The sequence below is a fragment of the Coregonus lavaretus genome, assembly GCF_964263955.1.
Source record: "Coregonus lavaretus genome assembly, contig: HAP1_SCAFFOLD_911, whole genome shotgun sequence".
NCBI classification, from domain to species: domain Eukaryota; kingdom Metazoa; phylum Chordata; class Actinopteri; order Salmoniformes; family Salmonidae; genus Coregonus; species Coregonus lavaretus.
This window is the reverse complement of record NW_028163519.1, coordinates 66899-84839: the sequence shown is the minus strand read 5'-3', so window position 1 is coordinate 84839 and position 17941 is coordinate 66899. Positions and strand designations below refer to the sequence as shown.

Genomic DNA, 17941 nt, shown 5'->3' with positions numbered 1-17941 from the left:
GCAAAGACAACAAAACATAGCATGGCGGACGACAGAGGAGAAGCCGACGAGCGAGAAATTATCAAGCCACCATTGCGGTCCTTACAAGAAACAGGAATCTAGGAAACTTCACCTGCACTGTCCAGTATCCAGGTATTTATTTCAGTCACACTGGTTGAATTTTTGGCTAAAAGGTTACTGAATCGATTTCAAGTCACTGAATCGTTTCGGATCGTATCGTTCTAAATGAACCAATATCGTCCTTGAATCGTATCGACAACCACGAATCGTGATACAAATCGAATAGTTACACCCCTAGTTGTATGGCCTGCCTAATTCAGGGACATGTTTACGGTGCTGAAGAGAGAAAATCAGAAAATATCTAGTGTTCCGTTAGTCCAGTACGTACCGTTGTAGCAGGCCCAGTGTAGTGGCGTGTAGCCCTGGTTGTCTGTGATGACGGGGAGGGTCTCCACTGACTGGGCGGCGTGTAGGAGTCCCCCCAGCACCCCGATGTGTCCGGATTCCGCCGCCAGGTGGACAGGGGTCCGCCCCTTACAGTCCCGAACCAGGAAGCTGGCGCTGTGCTGCAGCAGGGCCTCCACACACTCCTCATGACCCGTCAACGCCTGGGAGGAAGGGCAGGGAGACAAGAATGGATTTGAATAACTAATAATCAATGATATAATAATGAATCATCAATTATTACAAATGATGTCTGGAGGCAGGTCCCCCTACAGGGATGAATACACCACTACCCATGGACAACTACTTTTCTGAAGATAATATGTATATTTGAGCCTCCCCGTCTCTTTCTGTGTGTGAGCGTATACAGCCAGCTCTCCTCCTCACCCCTCTGTGTAGCGCTGTTCTGCCCCACTTGTCTTTGGCTTCTACGCTGGCTCCCTTGTTGAGCAGTGAGTACAAACAGTCTGTGTGTCCGCTCAGCACCGACAGCATCAGAGGGGTTCTGATACACAAGACAACAAGGTCATATTACAAACTGGTAATAACCAGGTTGAGTCCCAAATGGCAACCTATTCCCTATATGGTACACTAATTTTGACCTGAGCCCATAGGGTTCTGGTTTAAAGTAGTGCACCAAGTAGGGCATAGGGTGCCATTTGGGACGTAGACCTAGTGTCAAAATCTCTTTATTTCAGGAATTGTATCCAAAGCCCAATTGACTTACTGTCCATTCCCGTCTTGAACGTCCACTGCACTCTGGAGGTCAGCATTTCCAATCAGCAAACGCAAACACTCCGAATCACCGTTGGTAGCTAGAGGAGGATAAACAGAGAGGATATAAGAATGTGAGATGAATGACCGTTGGTAGCTAGAGGAGGATAAACAGAGAGGATATAAGAATGTGAGATGATTGACCGTTGGTAGCTAGAGGAGGCTAAACAGAGAGGATATGAGCTGATTGCTGGACGACTATTACCTTCACATGAACAGACAGATTTCTATAACAGTGGTATTGGTAGATGACATCCTCAGGATGTTAACACAGCAGATAATAAAACATTTTGGGGCTGAGGCCCTCGAAGCCTGTCACCTGCTAGCTGTGTACCTGGCTCTGGATAGAAGTTCCCCTGTGCACTGATCTAGGATCAGCTTACCCTCCCCAGATCCTCAGCAATAATGACAAAAAATGACCTTAGATCAGTGTGTAGAGGGCATTTTCACACTATGCTATATAATATCCCTAGAGTGGACATTGGCGTCCTAGCAACATGACCAAACAAATGTCCATCTTGGTAAGGAAAACTTTTGAATTACAGAATCTCTAGGTCTTACGTGATATCCTATGCGTACCTGCAGCGTGGATGGGGGTCCTCTTCAGGGTGAAGTCTTTAACCAGGATGGAGGCTCCCTGGTTGATGAGGACGTCAACACACTCCACATGGCCTTTAAAGGCAGCCAGGTCCAGAGGGGTGCGCCCCTGGCTGTTCCTCACGTCTAGATCCAGCAGAGACTGAACCAGGACCTCCATAGCATGGTGGTGGCCGTGGTACGCCTGAATGGAAACAAACACACAGTCTGAAGCAAAGTCCAGTGGTATGCCTGAACAGATATACACTCCTAATATAATCAATGTCCTATAGTAGACCAGTGGTATGCCAGAACAGATATACACTCCTAATATAATCAATGTCCTATAGTAGACCAGTGGTATGCCTGAACAGATATACACTCCTAATATAATCAATGTCCTATAGTAGACCAGTGGTATGCCTGAACAGATATACACTCCTAATATAATCAATGTCCTATAGTAGACCAGTGGTATGCCTGAACAGATATACACTCCTAATATAATCAATGTCCTATAGTAGACCAGTGGTATGCCTGAACAGAAATACACTCTTAATATAATCAATGTCCTATAGTAGACCAGTGGTATGCCTGAACAGAAACAGTCCTAGACCTCTAAAGTAGACCAGTGGTATGCCTGAACAGATATACACTCTTAATATAATCAATGTCCTATAGTAGACCAGTGGTATGCCTGAACAGATATACACTCTTAATATAATCAATGTCCTATAGTAGACCAGTGGTATGCCTGAACAGATATACACTCTTAATATAATCAATGTCCTATAGTAGACCAGTGGTATGCCTGAACAGATATACACTCCTAATATAATCAATGTCCTATAGTAGACCAGTGGTATGCCTGAACAGATATACACTCTTAATATAATCAATGTCCTATAGTAGACCAGTGGTATGCCTGAACAGAAACAGTCCTAGACCTCTAAAGTAGACCAGTGTCTCTCAAATCGGGTGCCCATTTTTTCTCCCGCCCAGCATCAACATCGAAGGTCCCTGCCAAGCGTGAGATTTAGAAACAAACACACTACTACTCCTCTGTTGGAGGTTGATTAACTCAAATGGCAAAATAAGGAAATCATCCTCATCATCACCGTGTCAAAATATGCATGTATTTTACACTAATCAGGAACAGATAGGAACATGGTGTGTGAGTGTCTGGACAATCAACTTTTCGTGGAAAAACAACACAATGCCTGCATCCCAGATAGCACCCTATTTCCCATGTAGTGCAGTACTTTTGATCTGGGCCCATAAGGTTCTGGTCAAAAGTAGTGCACTAAATAGGGAAGAGGGTGCCATTTGTCATGTGGCGAGACCCCTACAGGAGCAGGTAGGCTTTACTCACAGCTAAGTGTAGGGGGCTGATGGGAGCTCTGACATCAGAGTCGTTCAGGATGTCTGTCCCTGAGGTTTCCATTAGCTGGGGAAAGACAAGGACGGGCCAGTTTAGACTTGTAACATGTTTACTTTGAAGGTTAGTCTAGTAGCATGTTTCATGTTGTAAATCTCAGTGACCAGCCCCTGCAGACATACTGGGGTGTTGCATTCGTATCTTAAACAAGCTAGTGTGAGGAAAAGTAACCAACTGGTACTTACCACATCTAAAGGTGTTTCACTTGCAATCTGGAAAAAGAACATCAAGAGTGACGATGCGGCCACGACAAACATGCAACCACACCTTAAAACCTACTGAATATCAACGTCTGTCCCAAATGGCACCCTATTCCCTATATAGTGCATTACGTTTGACCAGAGCCCTATGGGCCCTACATCCATTTGTGACGCAGACAAAATGGTCTGTGAATGCAGGGCGTCTAGTCCCCTGTGGTTCTGACTCACCAGCTCCAGACAGAGGCGGTGTCCGTACGCAGACGCGTAATGGACTGCGTTGTAGCCCTGATTGTCCCTGATCCCTGGGTTAGCGTCGTTTCGCAGCAAATATTCCAGACACCTAGAGGTCAGAGGTCAAGAGTTCACTAATCATTATACCAACATCAAGACAGACAGATAAGCAAGCAGAGACACTTTCCCAAAGGAGACGTGGCCAAGCTTTCACACTGCAGATTTAACACTAGTATGTATTCAAACACGGCCAACAACATACTCTAGACTACAGTGAAATGTGAAAAGTCATGGCACCACAACATACTCTCCAGACTACAGTGAAATGTGAAAGGTCATGGCACCACAACATACTCTAGACTACAGTGAAATGTGAAAGGTCATGGCACCACAACATACTCTCCAGACTACAGTGAAATGTGAAAGGTCATGGCACCACAACATACTCTCCAGACTACAGTGAAATGTGAAAGGTCATGGCACCACAACATACTCTCCAGACTACAGTGAAATGTGAAAGGTCATGGCACCACAACATACTCTCCAGACTACAGTGAAATGTGAAAGGTCATGGCACCACAACATACTCTCCAGACTACAGTGAACTGTGAAAGGTCATGGCACCACAACATACTCTCCAGACTACAGTGAAATGTGAAAGGTCATGGCACCACAACATACTCTCCAGACTACAGTGAAATGTGAAAGGTCATGGCACCACAACATACTCTCCAGACTACAGTGAAATGTGAAAGGTCATGGCACCACAACATACTCTCCAGACTACAGTGAAATGTGAAAGGTCATGGCACCACAACATACTCTCCAGACTACAGTGAACTGTGAAAGGTCATGGCACCACAACATACTCTCCAGACTACAGTGAACTGTGAAAGGTCATGGCACCACAACATACTCTCCAGACTACAGTGAAATGTGAAAGGTCATGGCACCACAACATACTCTCCAGACTACAGTGAAATGTGAAAGGTCATGGCACCACAACATACTCTCCAGACTACAGTGAAATGTGAAAGGTCATGGCACCACAACATACTCTCCAGACTACAGTGAAATGTGAAAGGTCATGGCACCACAACATACTCTCCAGACTACAGTGAAATGTGAAAGGTCATGGCACCACAACATACTCTCCAGACTACAGTGAAATGTGAAAGGTCATGGCACCACAACATACTCTCCAGACTACAGTGAAATGTGAAAGGTCATGGCACCACAACATACTCTCCAGACTACAGTGAAATGTGAAAGGTCATGGCACCACAACATACTCTCCAGACTACAGTGAAATGTGAAAGGTCATGGCACCACAACATACTCTCCAGACTACAGTGAAATGTGAAAGGTCATGGCACCACAACATACTCTCCAGACTACAGTGAAATGTGAAAGGTCATGGCACCACAACATACTCTCCAGACTACAGTGAAATGTGAAAGGTCATGGCACCACAACATACTCTCCAGACTACAGTGAAATGTGAAAGGTCATGGCACCACAACATACTCTCCAGACTACAGTGAAATGTGAAAGGTCATGGCACCACAACATACTCTCCAGACTACAGTGAAATGTGAAAGGTCATGGCACCACAACATACTCTCCAGACTACAGTGAAATGTGAAAGGTCATGGCACCACAACATACTCTCCAGACTACAGTGAAATGTGAAAGGTCATGGCACCACAACATACTCTCCAGACTACAGTGAAATGTGAAAGGTCATGGCACCACAACATACTCTCCAGACTACAGTGAAATGTGAAAGGTCATGGCACCACAACATACTCTCCAGACTACAGTGAAATGTGAAAGGTCATGGCACCACAACATACTCTCCAGACTACAGTGAAATGTGAAAGGTCATGGCACCACAACATACTCTCCAGACTACAGTGAAATGTGAAAGGTCATGGCACCACAACACACACAACAGTAAGAGAGGTGTGAGACGTACTTTCCGTCTGTGTCGGAGGCAGCAGCGTAGTGGAGCGGGGTGCAACCCCTTTTATCCAGATCGTTCACACTGGCCCCAGACCCCACCAAGGCAAACAGACACTGGTAGTTACAATTGGCTGCCGCATAATGCAGAGGACTCCTAGAAGAACGCACAGAAACCATTCAACATCAACAACAGAAACAGCTTATTGGAGCTGTAAAACATTTACATTTACGTCATTTAGCAGACACTCTTATCCAGTGCGACTTACAGGAGCAATTAGGGTTAAGTGCCTTGCTGCAGTGCACATAGACACATTTTTCACCTAGTCAGCTAGGGGATTTGAACCAGCAACCTTTCGGTTACTGACCCAACGCTCTTAACCGCTAGGCTACCTGCCGCCCAATCTTTCCCATAATAATTCCTATATGCCCCTATACTATATTCCCCATTATCATAAAGATCACATATGAAAGTTATTTGATGCCACAGACAGACCTTCCGAAGCTGTCCTTTCTGTTGAAGTCTGCCCCTGTGTTGAGCAGCAGATTCAGACAGTCCAGGTTCCTGGTAACAAGATATCAAGTTCAGAAAGGCCCTTTCACATCTGAGCTATCAGGTGGATGGTAACAATGAGAACCTTAAAGAAAAGAGAAACCCGTACACTGCTCTTGCTAGTATCACTGTTTTTATAATGCTAATAAAAGCAATAATAAAAAGTGATACTAGCAAGAGCAGTTTGCAGGTTTCTCTTCTCTTTCAAGAAGATATAAAGACAATTTAGACCAGAGCGCAAGTCAATACCACCATGGCATGGAACCACATTATACAGAAATGATACCGCACTAATGATCTATACGATTTTTTAATACTGCTAAACAATGTGAAATGTAAGAGTGTGAATATGTGTTTGTTCTTTCTGGTGGCTTTCCAGTTCATGAACTAAATATTCCTTGGTGTAAAGCCTGGACCAGTCCACTCACCCAACAGCTGCTGCAGCATGTAAACAGGTCCTTCCAAAGTCGTCAGGGGTGTCTATATCAAAGCCTGATGAGAGGAGCTTCCGACAGCAGTCAGAGAACCCACTGAGAGCAGCCAGGTGGAGGCGGAACATCCCATGGACGCCTCGCCTACAACACATTTTTACATTTTAGACTTTAAGCAGACACTCTTATCCAGAGTGACTTACAGTTGATTCAGCTAAGATTGGAAACAGCACCACATCACAGTCCTCATTAAACCCCACAGCAGATCAACACATCAGCATGCTGCAATGCCCTGTCTATCAACCCCCCACACACCACAATGTGTTGAGCATAGTCTCCAAGCGGGAATTCGGTCAATGACAGAATTGCAGATGCATGTTGCATTTTTGCTGGAAACTGTGTGTGTTCTCACTTGGCTGTGTCAGCTCCGTTCGTGATGAGTGTATTGATGAGTAACTCGTGGCCGTAGCGAGCAGAGATGTGCAGAGGTGTGTTTCCATTATTTTCTTCACAGTCGATCTCAGCACCTACAGAACACACACACACACACAGACACACACACAGACACACACACACGTCAACCACTTGACCCTAGAGGCCTCATGAAGCTTCATGTTCAACCACATTGCAAGTAACATTGCTCTGTGCCAGTGAATCATGGTTTGAAGACAAAAGACAATGCTGAAGAGCCTACTGGTTCATATATATTCAGTTGAGAGCATTCACAGCGACTCACCATTCTGGATGATGGCTTGAGATCTGGAGAAGCGTCCGTGGATGGCCGTCATGTGGAGGGGGGTCTTTCCATCTTTACTCTGCAGATAGAAAGACAAAGATGGTTCACACGGCAGTCTGTGCTGCTGACCACAGGCAAAATCAAACACGTATTGGAGGAGTGCTTGATTGCATTTAGTTTGCATTGTTAGGCCTATTCCATTGGTATTTGAATGTAGACCAGGGCCAAATACTAAGCCATGTGCTGCGTCAGTGTGTAAGTCCCAAATGGCAACCTATTTATAAGTACACTACTTTTTGAACCAAAGTAGTGTACTTATAAAGGGAACAGGGTGACATTTGGGACACAGGCAGTGTCATCACGGCTCCTTGCTCTATGGGCCCCTGGTCAAAAGTAGTGCACTACATAGGGAATAGGGTGTTATTTAGTTCAGACACAGTGTTGGTCATCCGGTCTCCTCACCTTGATGTTGACGAGGGCCCCGTTGCCCACCAGCAGCTCCAGGCAGAGCGCCCCATGGCGCGAGGCGGCCGTGAAGTGGAGTGGGGCGAAACCCTTCTCGTACACCTGGTTCACGTTGGCGCCGCACTCGATCAGCTCATTCACCACCACATCCTGCCCGTTGTAGCATGCCACGTGGAGGGGGGTGTTACCGAACCCATTGGGCTAATTTATCTGGAGGGAGCAAGGGAGGGAAAAGAGTGGAGAGAGAGAGAGAGGGGGGGGGGGGGGGGGGGAGAGAGAACAAAACAATACATTCCTGATCAGGTCACTTGGTTCTGAAAACCCCCTGGTCCAACCTCTCTCTTCATTACTTGGTTATGAAAACCCCCTGGTCCAACCTCTCTCTCATCATTACTTGGTTCTGAAAACCCCCTGGTCCAACCTCTCTCTCTTCATTACTTGGTTATGAAAACCCCCTGGTCCAACCTCTCTCTCTTCATTACTTGGTTATGAAAACCCCCTGGTCCAACCTCTCTCTCTTCATTACTTGGTTATGAAAACCCCCTGGTCCAACCTCTCTCTCTTCATTACCTGGTTATGAAAACCCCCTGGTCCAACCTCTCTCTCTTCATTACTTGGTTATGAAAACCCCCTGGTCCAACCTCTCTCTCTTCATTACTTGGTTCTGAAAACCCCCTGGTCCAACCTCTCTCTCGTCATTACTTGGTTCTGAAAACCCCCTGGTCCAACCTCTCTCTCTTCATTACTTGGTTCTGAAAACCCCCTGGTCCAACCTCTCTCTCTTCATTACTTGGTTATGAAAACCCCCTGGTCCAACCTCTCTCTCTTCATTACTTGGTTATGAAAACCCCCTGGTCCAACCTCTCTCTCTTCATTACTTGGTTATGAAAACCCCCTGGTCCAACCTCTCTCTCTTCATTACCTGGTTATGAAAACCCCCTGGTCCAACCTCTCTCTCTTCATTACTTGGTTATGAAAACCCCCTGGTCCAACCTCTCTCTCTTCATTACTTGGTTATGAAAACCCCCTGGTCCAAATCACTGGCTCTAACCTCTCTCTCTTCATTACTATTATGAAAACCCCCTACACATTTGAATGCGTGTTGACTCACATCCACACCAAGGTCCAGCAGGTACTTGACCACACTGATCATTCCACTGGAGGCTGCAGAGTGGAGAGGGGTGTAGGCCTTCTTGTCTTTACAGGACACCTCTGATCCATGAGAGGCCAGCAGTTTCACCACCTCAATGTGCCCTATGGTAGAGAGAGAGGGGGAGGGATAAAGAGAGAGAGAGAGAGAGAGAGAGAGAGAGAGAGAGAGAGAGAGAGAGAGAGAGAGAGAGAGAGAGAGAGAGAGATACAAACACAGAGAGATAGGCAGAGAGAGGGAGAGATAGATTAGTTTACAGTGGTACACAGCACCATAAGCAACACCTACATCATGTTAGTACAACTGAAAACATCTAATCAACCTACTTAGTACATGATTCTGACATAATAACACACTAGACGTGGCTCATACAGCTGAGCTGTGAGACTAACACACAGTCCATTCATTCATTCATTCATTGGTATAAAGGACATTAGTCAGAATGTAAATGATGTGGTAAACTCATCACCCATGTAAGCAGCCCAGTGGATTGCTCGGCGATCCTTCTTGTCAAAGGCATTAATGTTGGCTCCTCTGGAGAGAAGCAGCCTCACCATCTAACAGGGAGAGGAGAGAGAAACAAAACACAGGTTGAGGAAAACTAAACAGCAAAATCCGCTAAATCTGGCTTCAAAGCCTTCCCTTTAAAATTATATATTTTGTATTCACAATTAATGAAAGATAACATGTAAAGACATGGTACATTTCTCCCCTTTTAGTCCCCCTTTGACCTCCCCCTCCCCCCAGAATGCCTCCAAACACATTTAAAAAGAAAGGGAAAGTAATTGAGTTACATGTCAGAAAACAAAACAAAAGTATACAACAACGTTACTTCAAGCAAAAATGTAATAGCCTAACAATTTCAGGTGATTAAGTGATTTTATAGGCCTATATAGCAGTAATCTCAAGGTGGGGCCAAGAGTACTAATCTGGAGGAAGTGTTTGGAGCTGTTCAAAATAGGATATCATCGGGTCCCAGGAGGAATAAAATGAGTTGGTTGACCCTCGAATGGTAACTTCATTTTTTCTCATTTTAGGAACAGCTTCAGATCTTTGAGCCAAAGAGAGGCTAAGGGAGGATTGATAGATTTCCAATCCAATAAAATCCTTCTGCGGGCTAACAGGGAGGCAAAGGCAATGGCATCTAGCTGTCTATTGGTCAGAGAAGGATAGTTGTTTGGTACTCCAAAAATAGCAATTTCTGCACTAGGCTGCAACTTTATATCAAATGCTTCAGAAAGGGTTTTAAATAGTGGACAACTAATCTGCCAGACGGGGACAGAACCAGAACATTTGATTAGTCCCATTATCACTGAGTACTGTGGATGATGGTACATCAAAAGACAGAGGTGGGATACCCTGGTCAGGTGGAACAAACAGCCTACCACTCCCAGTGCTTGCAAACTCAGGACTAGCAAACACTCTACTCCCAGGAGCTGACTGTACAATTGGTGTAAATGGAAGGACACCCCTCCCTCTACCCACACTAAAATCCCCAGCATAACATGTCTTATGGATTTGAGAATCTTCCATGGCTCAACAGAGCACTAAAATACAATGTAATTTAGTGCATTCAAATACCCCAAAAAATAAATGCAAAAAACAAATTCATCCAAAACATACAAATAAGCACGAATACCTGTATCTAATGAATATGCTACATTCACTTTCACTGTTTACAGTATATATTCACTTACAGTAAGCCATCAACAAATTCACATGCGCATGTCGTGCACCTCATCCACATGCACAGCTCCGGCGGTCGGCTTGAGCTGACCAGTCGGCAGGTCACGTAATTAGGACACTGCCACAACTGGAATTCTGATGGTTGGATCATTTTTATTCGACCTGCACACGAAGAGACAACACACAATATGTTAGCTCTTGGTGCAGCCACAGCTCTCGGGCACCTTGCTAGTTGAAGGTCAGGCAAAAGAGAACAGGTGCTGCATGCACACATTCAGTGCCTAACAACACACTATACAATACAAGTAAAATGATATACAACATAATTCTGACAAAATAAAAGACATAACTGCACACCACGAGACAACACACAATAGTTTAGCCCTTGGTGCAGCCACAGCTCTCGGGCACCTGCGTGAGCACATAGACACTCACTCAAACACTGCCCCAAATACTCCCGAGTTACAATAGGTACCCTAATTAGCGAGCTCGGTGAAAGTTGTTAACATACATCTTTATATTGTCCACATTGTAACAAAACCTGTAGTTGCGTAACAGCACTTTGTGTAACTTTACCACAGTTTTATATTGACAGATTACGGCGCCAAGGACAACATACCTTGCTAGCTGAAGGTCAGGCAAAAGAGAACAATAAGAGGGTACATAAATACAGATAACCCGCGATGGACAAAACCAAAATATACACAACTTTTACAATTAGGTGTATTTGCAATATAGATACATAAAAATGTTTGTACACCAAAAAATAACATTAGCTATCCAGCTGTAATTAAATAAAGAAACCGTATTGAATTATTATTATTATTATTAACTTATTAACATCCCCTCTTGACCTGGCCTACTTGAACTGTCCTTGTGTGCAATTTGGTGCATAATCTAGGGGAACAACATCACACTACTACACATATAATTCAAGTCATACCTTTATTGTCATTCATGCTCTTATTTTTAACCTAGTAGTTTTGCAAAAGTGTAACCTGCGTCAATTCTAGGAAATATTGGAATAACGTGCTTAAGAGGAGCCCTGACACGCACAACAGGATAACACAACTACCACATTTTCAATTGACAATCATTGATTTAAATGGATGTGGTCAATAGATTTGTATAGGCATATCTACTAATTTAATTTAACTTGTAAACCAAGGTTGGATTAGTAGGTCTATGCAACTTGCACCTGGATAACCGCGTCATGAATCGGAACGGGCTCCAACGTCCTCATATACACATTATGACAAAATAAAGATCTTAATATTTCACGAAATAAAGACATAGAAGAAAACAGGTTCTAGAAACTCAATTTCTCCATGGCAATAGAATGTAAACATGTAAATTGCGCCAAACATATCCAAATATCGCCTACAACTCAATTCTCAGCGCAGCATATTGGACGACTCCACAGGCATTGATCATTCGCGACTTTAAATCATTCCTGTTATCTCTAAAGCATCCCGTATATTTATAGCGCTGCATTTCGTCCCCCTCTGACCATGGATAGGGTTGGGAGCATTCCTGAGTTCACTTATGGTCCCACTAAGGTAATCTTAGGAGATATTCCTTTTGGCATACTGTAAATGCCTGTGCATAATGTACCTAATAAAGCATAATTATTTTAATTATCTTCAAAGGAATTCTGTAGAAGCAGCCTTTATTTGCAGACTCTGCAGGCCTGCTGGGAGGAAGCATATTATAATAAACAGGTAAGATTCATCCCACAAAAACAGTAACCACAGAAAAAAAGAGATAGATTTAATCCCAAAACAAGAGTTTTATTTCAAGACAGTTTAGAGAAGATGGTCATAAGAGTTTTTAATATCACTTGCAAATTGTGAGACATGAGCAGTTGTGAAATGTTGCGGGAGGCCTTTCTGAAAGCACATTATATGGTCTTTAGTGGCACGGTCTCACACCTTACCTCATCTTGCAGAAGAAGTTCATGGTCCACTATCTGCTGCTCCAGAGTCGAGGCCAGGTCTCGCCCCATGTCACCATGGAGCACATGAGCGACTGGCTGGTGTCTCAGGGCAAAAAATCCCTTAGGGAGAGGTGAGTACCACGTCAGCTCTCACCTTCACTGCCATTCTCTGTCACCAGCAGCACTCCAGGAGGTGTGGATAAAATAAACAACAGATAAATAGGAAGCCAAGAAAGTTGAAATGCTTTGTGTTTTATTTGAAGGGTGTGGAAGGAAACCCTGGAGGAGGGGAACGAACTCGCTCGGCTGGTAAGAGAATGAGAGTTAGAGACTTAGACTATCAGTCAGTGAGCTCCTTTCTCGCCTTTCAACAACTAGTCAGTACAGCAGAATATATCTGTTGTGAAATTACACTAATGGGACTTCCTGTTTCTTACGGCAGACCTGGGAAGTAAACACCTGCCTAAAAATGATTGACATGGAGCACAAGGCTGTCTGCAAGCTTCGCCGCTCTATGCACACCACCTCTCCAGCTGGCGCTGACATGTGAGTTCCATGTACTGCCCTGCATACAGCTTGCTCCATTCATCTACACATCTGGAGCTATGCAGAAAATAACTAGGGCAGTTTTCTCTGTGTGAACATTGCACATCGTTTAGCTTTCTCTGCTGCTTTTTGTTGATTTCAGCGACCCCAAGGTCCACATCATCGTGGAGAGAGCTGTGAGGAGCATTCTGGACAAGCTGTCCAATAAGCCCTGTAGCAACCTGCTCAGCCCATCCCAGGTGGTGGTGGAGCTGGTGCCCAGGATCCTCCTGGCCCTGTGGCTTCAGCCAGAGGAAGGCCATTCAGATCACCCCATCCTCCTAAGCGGGATGGCTGTGAGTATGGTGGTGGCCGTAGGGGAGAAGCTCTCCAACACGTTGAAGGCCTCTTCTCCTCACACCCCTTTCTCCCGGGCTGCTGCTTTTGACTCTGTGAGGTCGATCCTCGGGAGAATCAGCCAGTCCTTCTCCCTGGATGACCTCAAGACCCCTTTTTTTATGAGCTCTGTCTGTGCCTTTGTGGCGGACGAGGTGAAAAGCTACTTCCAGCCTACTGCAGACACCCTGCGAGTTCCCCCTGTCCTAGTGGTGGCCTTCTCCGCCACACTACCAGCTGATATCCAAGCAGGTGAGTAGCACTCATAGAAAGCACTCTGACAGATGCCTTTTGTCATGACATCCTGGTGCCTTGTAGTAGTAGAGCCAATCAGGATTTTAATTGTCACCGCTAACACAGATGCAGACCAGGCTTCTTCCCACCTGGAGGTTGTGGAAATCCCCCATAACACAGAGGCAGACCCAATTTCTTCCCACCCGGAGGTTGTGGACATCACCCCTAACACAGAGAAAGACCCGGCTTCTGCCCACCTGGAGGTTGAGGGATTCACCCCTAACACAGAGTTTGACCCAGCTTCTCCCCACCTAGATGTTGTTGACATCACCCGTATCAGAGAGGAAGACCCGGCTTCTTCCCACATAGTGGTTTTGGACATCACCCCTAACACAGAGGCACACCTGGCTTCTTCCCACCTGGAGGTTGCTGACAAAACCCGTAGCACAGAGGCAGACCCGGTATCTTACCACCTGGAAGTTGAGGACATCACCCCTAACACAGAGGCACACCTGGCTTCTTCCCATCAGGAGCTTGTGGACATCACCCCAAACACAGAGGCAGACCCGGCTTCTTCCCACCTAGAGATTGCGGTCATCAACCCTAACAAAGAGGCAGACCTGGCTTCTTCCCACCTGGAGGTTGTGAACGTCACCCCTAACACAGAGGCTGAGACGGCTTCTACCCACCTGAAGTTTGTGGACATCACCCCTAACACAGAGTCAGACCCTGCTTCTTCCCACCGTATGGTTGTTGACATCAACCATAACTCAGAGGCAGACCCAGCATCTTCCCACCTGGAGGTTGTGGACATCACCCCTAACACAGAGGCAGACCCGACTTCTTTTCACCTGGAGGTTGTGGACATCACCCCTAACAAAGAGGCACACCTTGCTTCTTCCCACCTGGAGGTTGTGGACATCACCCCTAACAAAGAGGCACACCTGGCTTCTTCCCACAAGGAGGTTGTGGACATCACCCCTAACACAGAGGCTGAGACTGCTTCTACCCACCTGAAGTTTGTGGTCATCACCCCTAACACAGAGTTAGACCCGGCTTCTTCCTATCAGGAGGTTGTGGAAACTACCCCTAACACAGAGACAGACCCGGCTTCTTCCCACCTGGAGCTTGTGGACATCACCCCAAACACAGAGGCAGACCCGGCTTCTTCCCACCTAGAGATTGCGGACATCACCCCTAACACAGATGCAGACCCGGCTTCTTCCCACCTACAGGTTGTGGACATCACCCCAAACACAGAGGCAGATCCTGCTTCTTCCAGCCTGGAGCTTGTGGACCTCACCCCTAACACAGATGCATACCCTGCTTCTTCACTCTTGGAGGTTGAGGACGTCACACCTGAAGAAAAGCCTCTCTTGGTGGCCGTCTACGCCACTCTGCCATCTGACATCCAAGCAGGTGAGTAAGACTTATCGAAAGCACTCTGACAGGTGCTGTTCATCATGATAACATGTAAAGTGTTGGTCCCATGTTTCATGAGCTGAAATAAAAGATCCCATTCAACTGGCCAGTGTTTAGAACCTACGGTTTGCATTTATTTACATTCTGTCCCGCTTTTGTCCCTTTCCAGAGGATGTTGCTGTGGTCACCCTGGACGTCACCCCACACGTCACCAAGGACGTGACCCTGGATGTTCCATGCAGGGCGAGGAAAGGGGCAGTCCAGCGTTTTTTTTGCAGGCTTTGGAGGGCAGTGTGCTGCTGCGCTTGCCACAAGGAAGAGGAGGAACAATATTAATTATTCATTAGACCAGAAACAGGATTGAACCATATACCATTAAATTCTTTGCATTATAGTTGCCTTCAATTCTGATTTTCTTCTGTTTAATTCTTAATTAATTTCAGAACATTTCTCTAAACTTTGTGGAGTAGGTTGTATAAATAGGTGGGAAACATCCCAATCCCAATTTTAATGCTTTTAATAATTAACTTATTACATTTTTTTTAGATGTATTATTTGACAAAAAAGTGGAGGGCGCGACAAAAAAACTTTAATCATCATAGAAAACTCTTGCTCACTATTAAAAATGCATTGTTTTATTTAAGCAAGGTTAAAAGATTAACGTTTCGGCCTAGTCTATGACAATATGCAAGTTGTGTTTGCCCAGTTAAAGGGGGACCCAGACTCACCCTGGTTCTTGAGGGTTGCAGACACTGAATAATTATAATTTAAAATAAATGGCACTTTTCAAGTCTTGACTAAAAATCTTTAATGAATATGAATTTAAATACAATTGACTTGAGGATCAGAGCAGGCAGGCTGACTGGCTTGCCCTGAAGGCCCTCTGCCTCTACCTCTGTGTGGTTAATCTCAGCCAAGAGGTTGTATGGGTTGTCTGTCTCTCTCTGGGTGTGAATCACTATCACTATGACCTCTCGCTCCGCCTGCCCGTTGGCCTGATTAGAAGGCTTCCCCTCTCATTCCTTGTTCACAGGAGCAGGGGTGATGGCATCCGGGGTAACCTCCTCCTCTCCTGTATCTAACCCATCTTTCTGGCTGTGAGTTCGACTGAGGTCACTCATTCTCTCTCCCAGGGTGTTGGATAGTTTCTCCTCCTCTGTGTCTTGTGTATTTTCTACATTGTAGAATAATAGTGAAGACATCAAAACTATTAAATAACACATATGGCATCATATAGTAACCAAAAACGTGTTATACATATCAAAATATATTTCAGATTTGAGATTCTTCAAAGTAGCCACCCTTTGCCTTGATCACAGCTTTGTACATACAGAATAATACGAAATGTTCTGAGACCAGGTTGCGCTTTCACCTCCCCCGGTAAGAGGGGAATAAGGCAACTTCAGAGTTACATTCAAGGATACTTTATTGACACACACGGATGAAATGGACATGGAAAGGTAGTGGAATGATAGTAGTCCTGTAATGGACAGATAACAGGGGTAATGAATATGCACAATATCTGATAGCACAAGTAGAGCAACAACGCTATTAACAAAGGAAAAGCTGTATTAATGGCATTATGCTACCTGCGGAGTATTACACAACACAGTAAAACAGAGAGGCAACTTACAATAGGCAATGGTAGTAAATATAAAGAACAACAAGTAAGAATGATATACATGTTACAAACTCACTTTGTGCACGTACACTATCCCACGGTATATCTGTGCATTCAAATTGTCATCGATAAATGCAATTGTGTTCATTGTCCGTAGCTTATGCCTGCCCATACCATAACCCCACTGCCACCATGGAGCATTCACAACGTTGACATCAGCCAACAGCTCGCCCATACGCTGCTTTACAAGTGGTCTGAAGTCGTGAGGCCAGTTAGAAGTACTGCCAAATTCTCTAAAGCCGCCTTGGCTTATGGTTGAGAAATTAACATAAAAGTATCTGTTAACAGCTCTGGTGGACATTCCTGCAGTCTGTAAGCCAATTGCACGCTGCCTCAAAACTTGAAACATCTGTGCATTGTGTTGTGTGACAAAACTGCACATTTTAGAGTGGCATTTTATTGTCCTCAGCACAAGGTGCACCTGTGTAATTATCATGCTGTTTAATCAGCTTCTTGATATGCCATATTTGTCAGGTGGATGGATTATCTTGGCAAAGGAGAAATGCTTGCTTACAGGGATGTAAACAAATGTGTGTACACAATTTGAGAGAAATAAGCTTTTTGTGCAAATGGAACATTTCTGGGATTTTTATTTCAGCTCATGAAACATGGGACCAACACTTTACATGTTGCGTTTATATTTTTGTTCAGTGTAGTTATTAGGTTGGGAGATTGGGATCCTATCTGGGCTAGCTAAAGCCAACTTCATGGTTAGTAGTATGACAGAGAAAATATAACAAGACAAATTTAAACATCACAAATCTGAGGGGGCAAGTGACCCTGTGCCCCCTTTGGGCATGACGTCTCTGCTATCAACCACATCATTCTGTCTCCGTGAATATTCAAAACAGACACATTCATTCAGGTCTGGTACTGGTTGTACCATATAGATCAGGGATGGACAATTCCAGTCCTTGGGGGTCGGAGGGGTGTCACACTTTTTCCCCATCCCTAGCAAACACAGATGATTAAACTTATTGCATTCTAAACTGAAACCCATGAGCACTTGATTATTAGAGTCAAACGTGTTAGCTGGGGCTGGGGAAAAAGTGTAACACCAATCAGGTCCCGAGGACTGGAGTTGCCCATCCCTGATATAGA

General features: G+C 44.9%; 1 protein-coding gene and 1 long non-coding RNA gene across 2 annotated transcripts in view; one reads left to right on the top strand and one right to left on the bottom strand.

Moving 5' to 3' along the window:
- LOC311118032 (uncharacterized protein) overlaps positions 1 to 17941 on the bottom strand; it is a gene marked incomplete at its 5' end in the record, with an annotated part of 53997 nt that overhangs the window by 2322 nt on the left and 33734 nt on the right. Inside the window, 13 exons of the mRNA XM_084192914.1 lie at positions 389 to 608; positions 832 to 949; positions 1172 to 1259; positions 1798 to 1999; positions 3167 to 3241; positions 3418 to 3444; positions 3661 to 3772; positions 5642 to 5782; positions 6122 to 6190; positions 6607 to 6753; positions 7022 to 7136; positions 7346 to 7424; positions 7808 to 7999. Of these exons, the coding sequence (XP_084049040.1) occupies positions 389 to 608; positions 832 to 949; positions 1172 to 1259; positions 1798 to 1999; positions 3167 to 3241; positions 3418 to 3444; positions 3661 to 3772; positions 5642 to 5782; positions 6122 to 6190; positions 6607 to 6753; positions 7022 to 7136; positions 7346 to 7424; positions 7808 to 7999 (1585 nt within the window). The remainder of the gene's footprint in view (positions 1 to 388; positions 609 to 831; positions 950 to 1171; positions 1260 to 1797; positions 2000 to 3166; positions 3242 to 3417; positions 3445 to 3660; positions 3773 to 5641; positions 5783 to 6121; positions 6191 to 6606; positions 6754 to 7021; positions 7137 to 7345; positions 7425 to 7807; positions 8000 to 17941) is intronic.
- LOC311118041 lies at positions 12857 to 13312 on the top strand. The gene is made up of 3 exons (XR_014611749.1): positions 12857 to 12891; positions 13025 to 13128; positions 13271 to 13312. It is a non-coding gene; the product is annotated as an uncharacterized lncRNA (long non-coding RNA).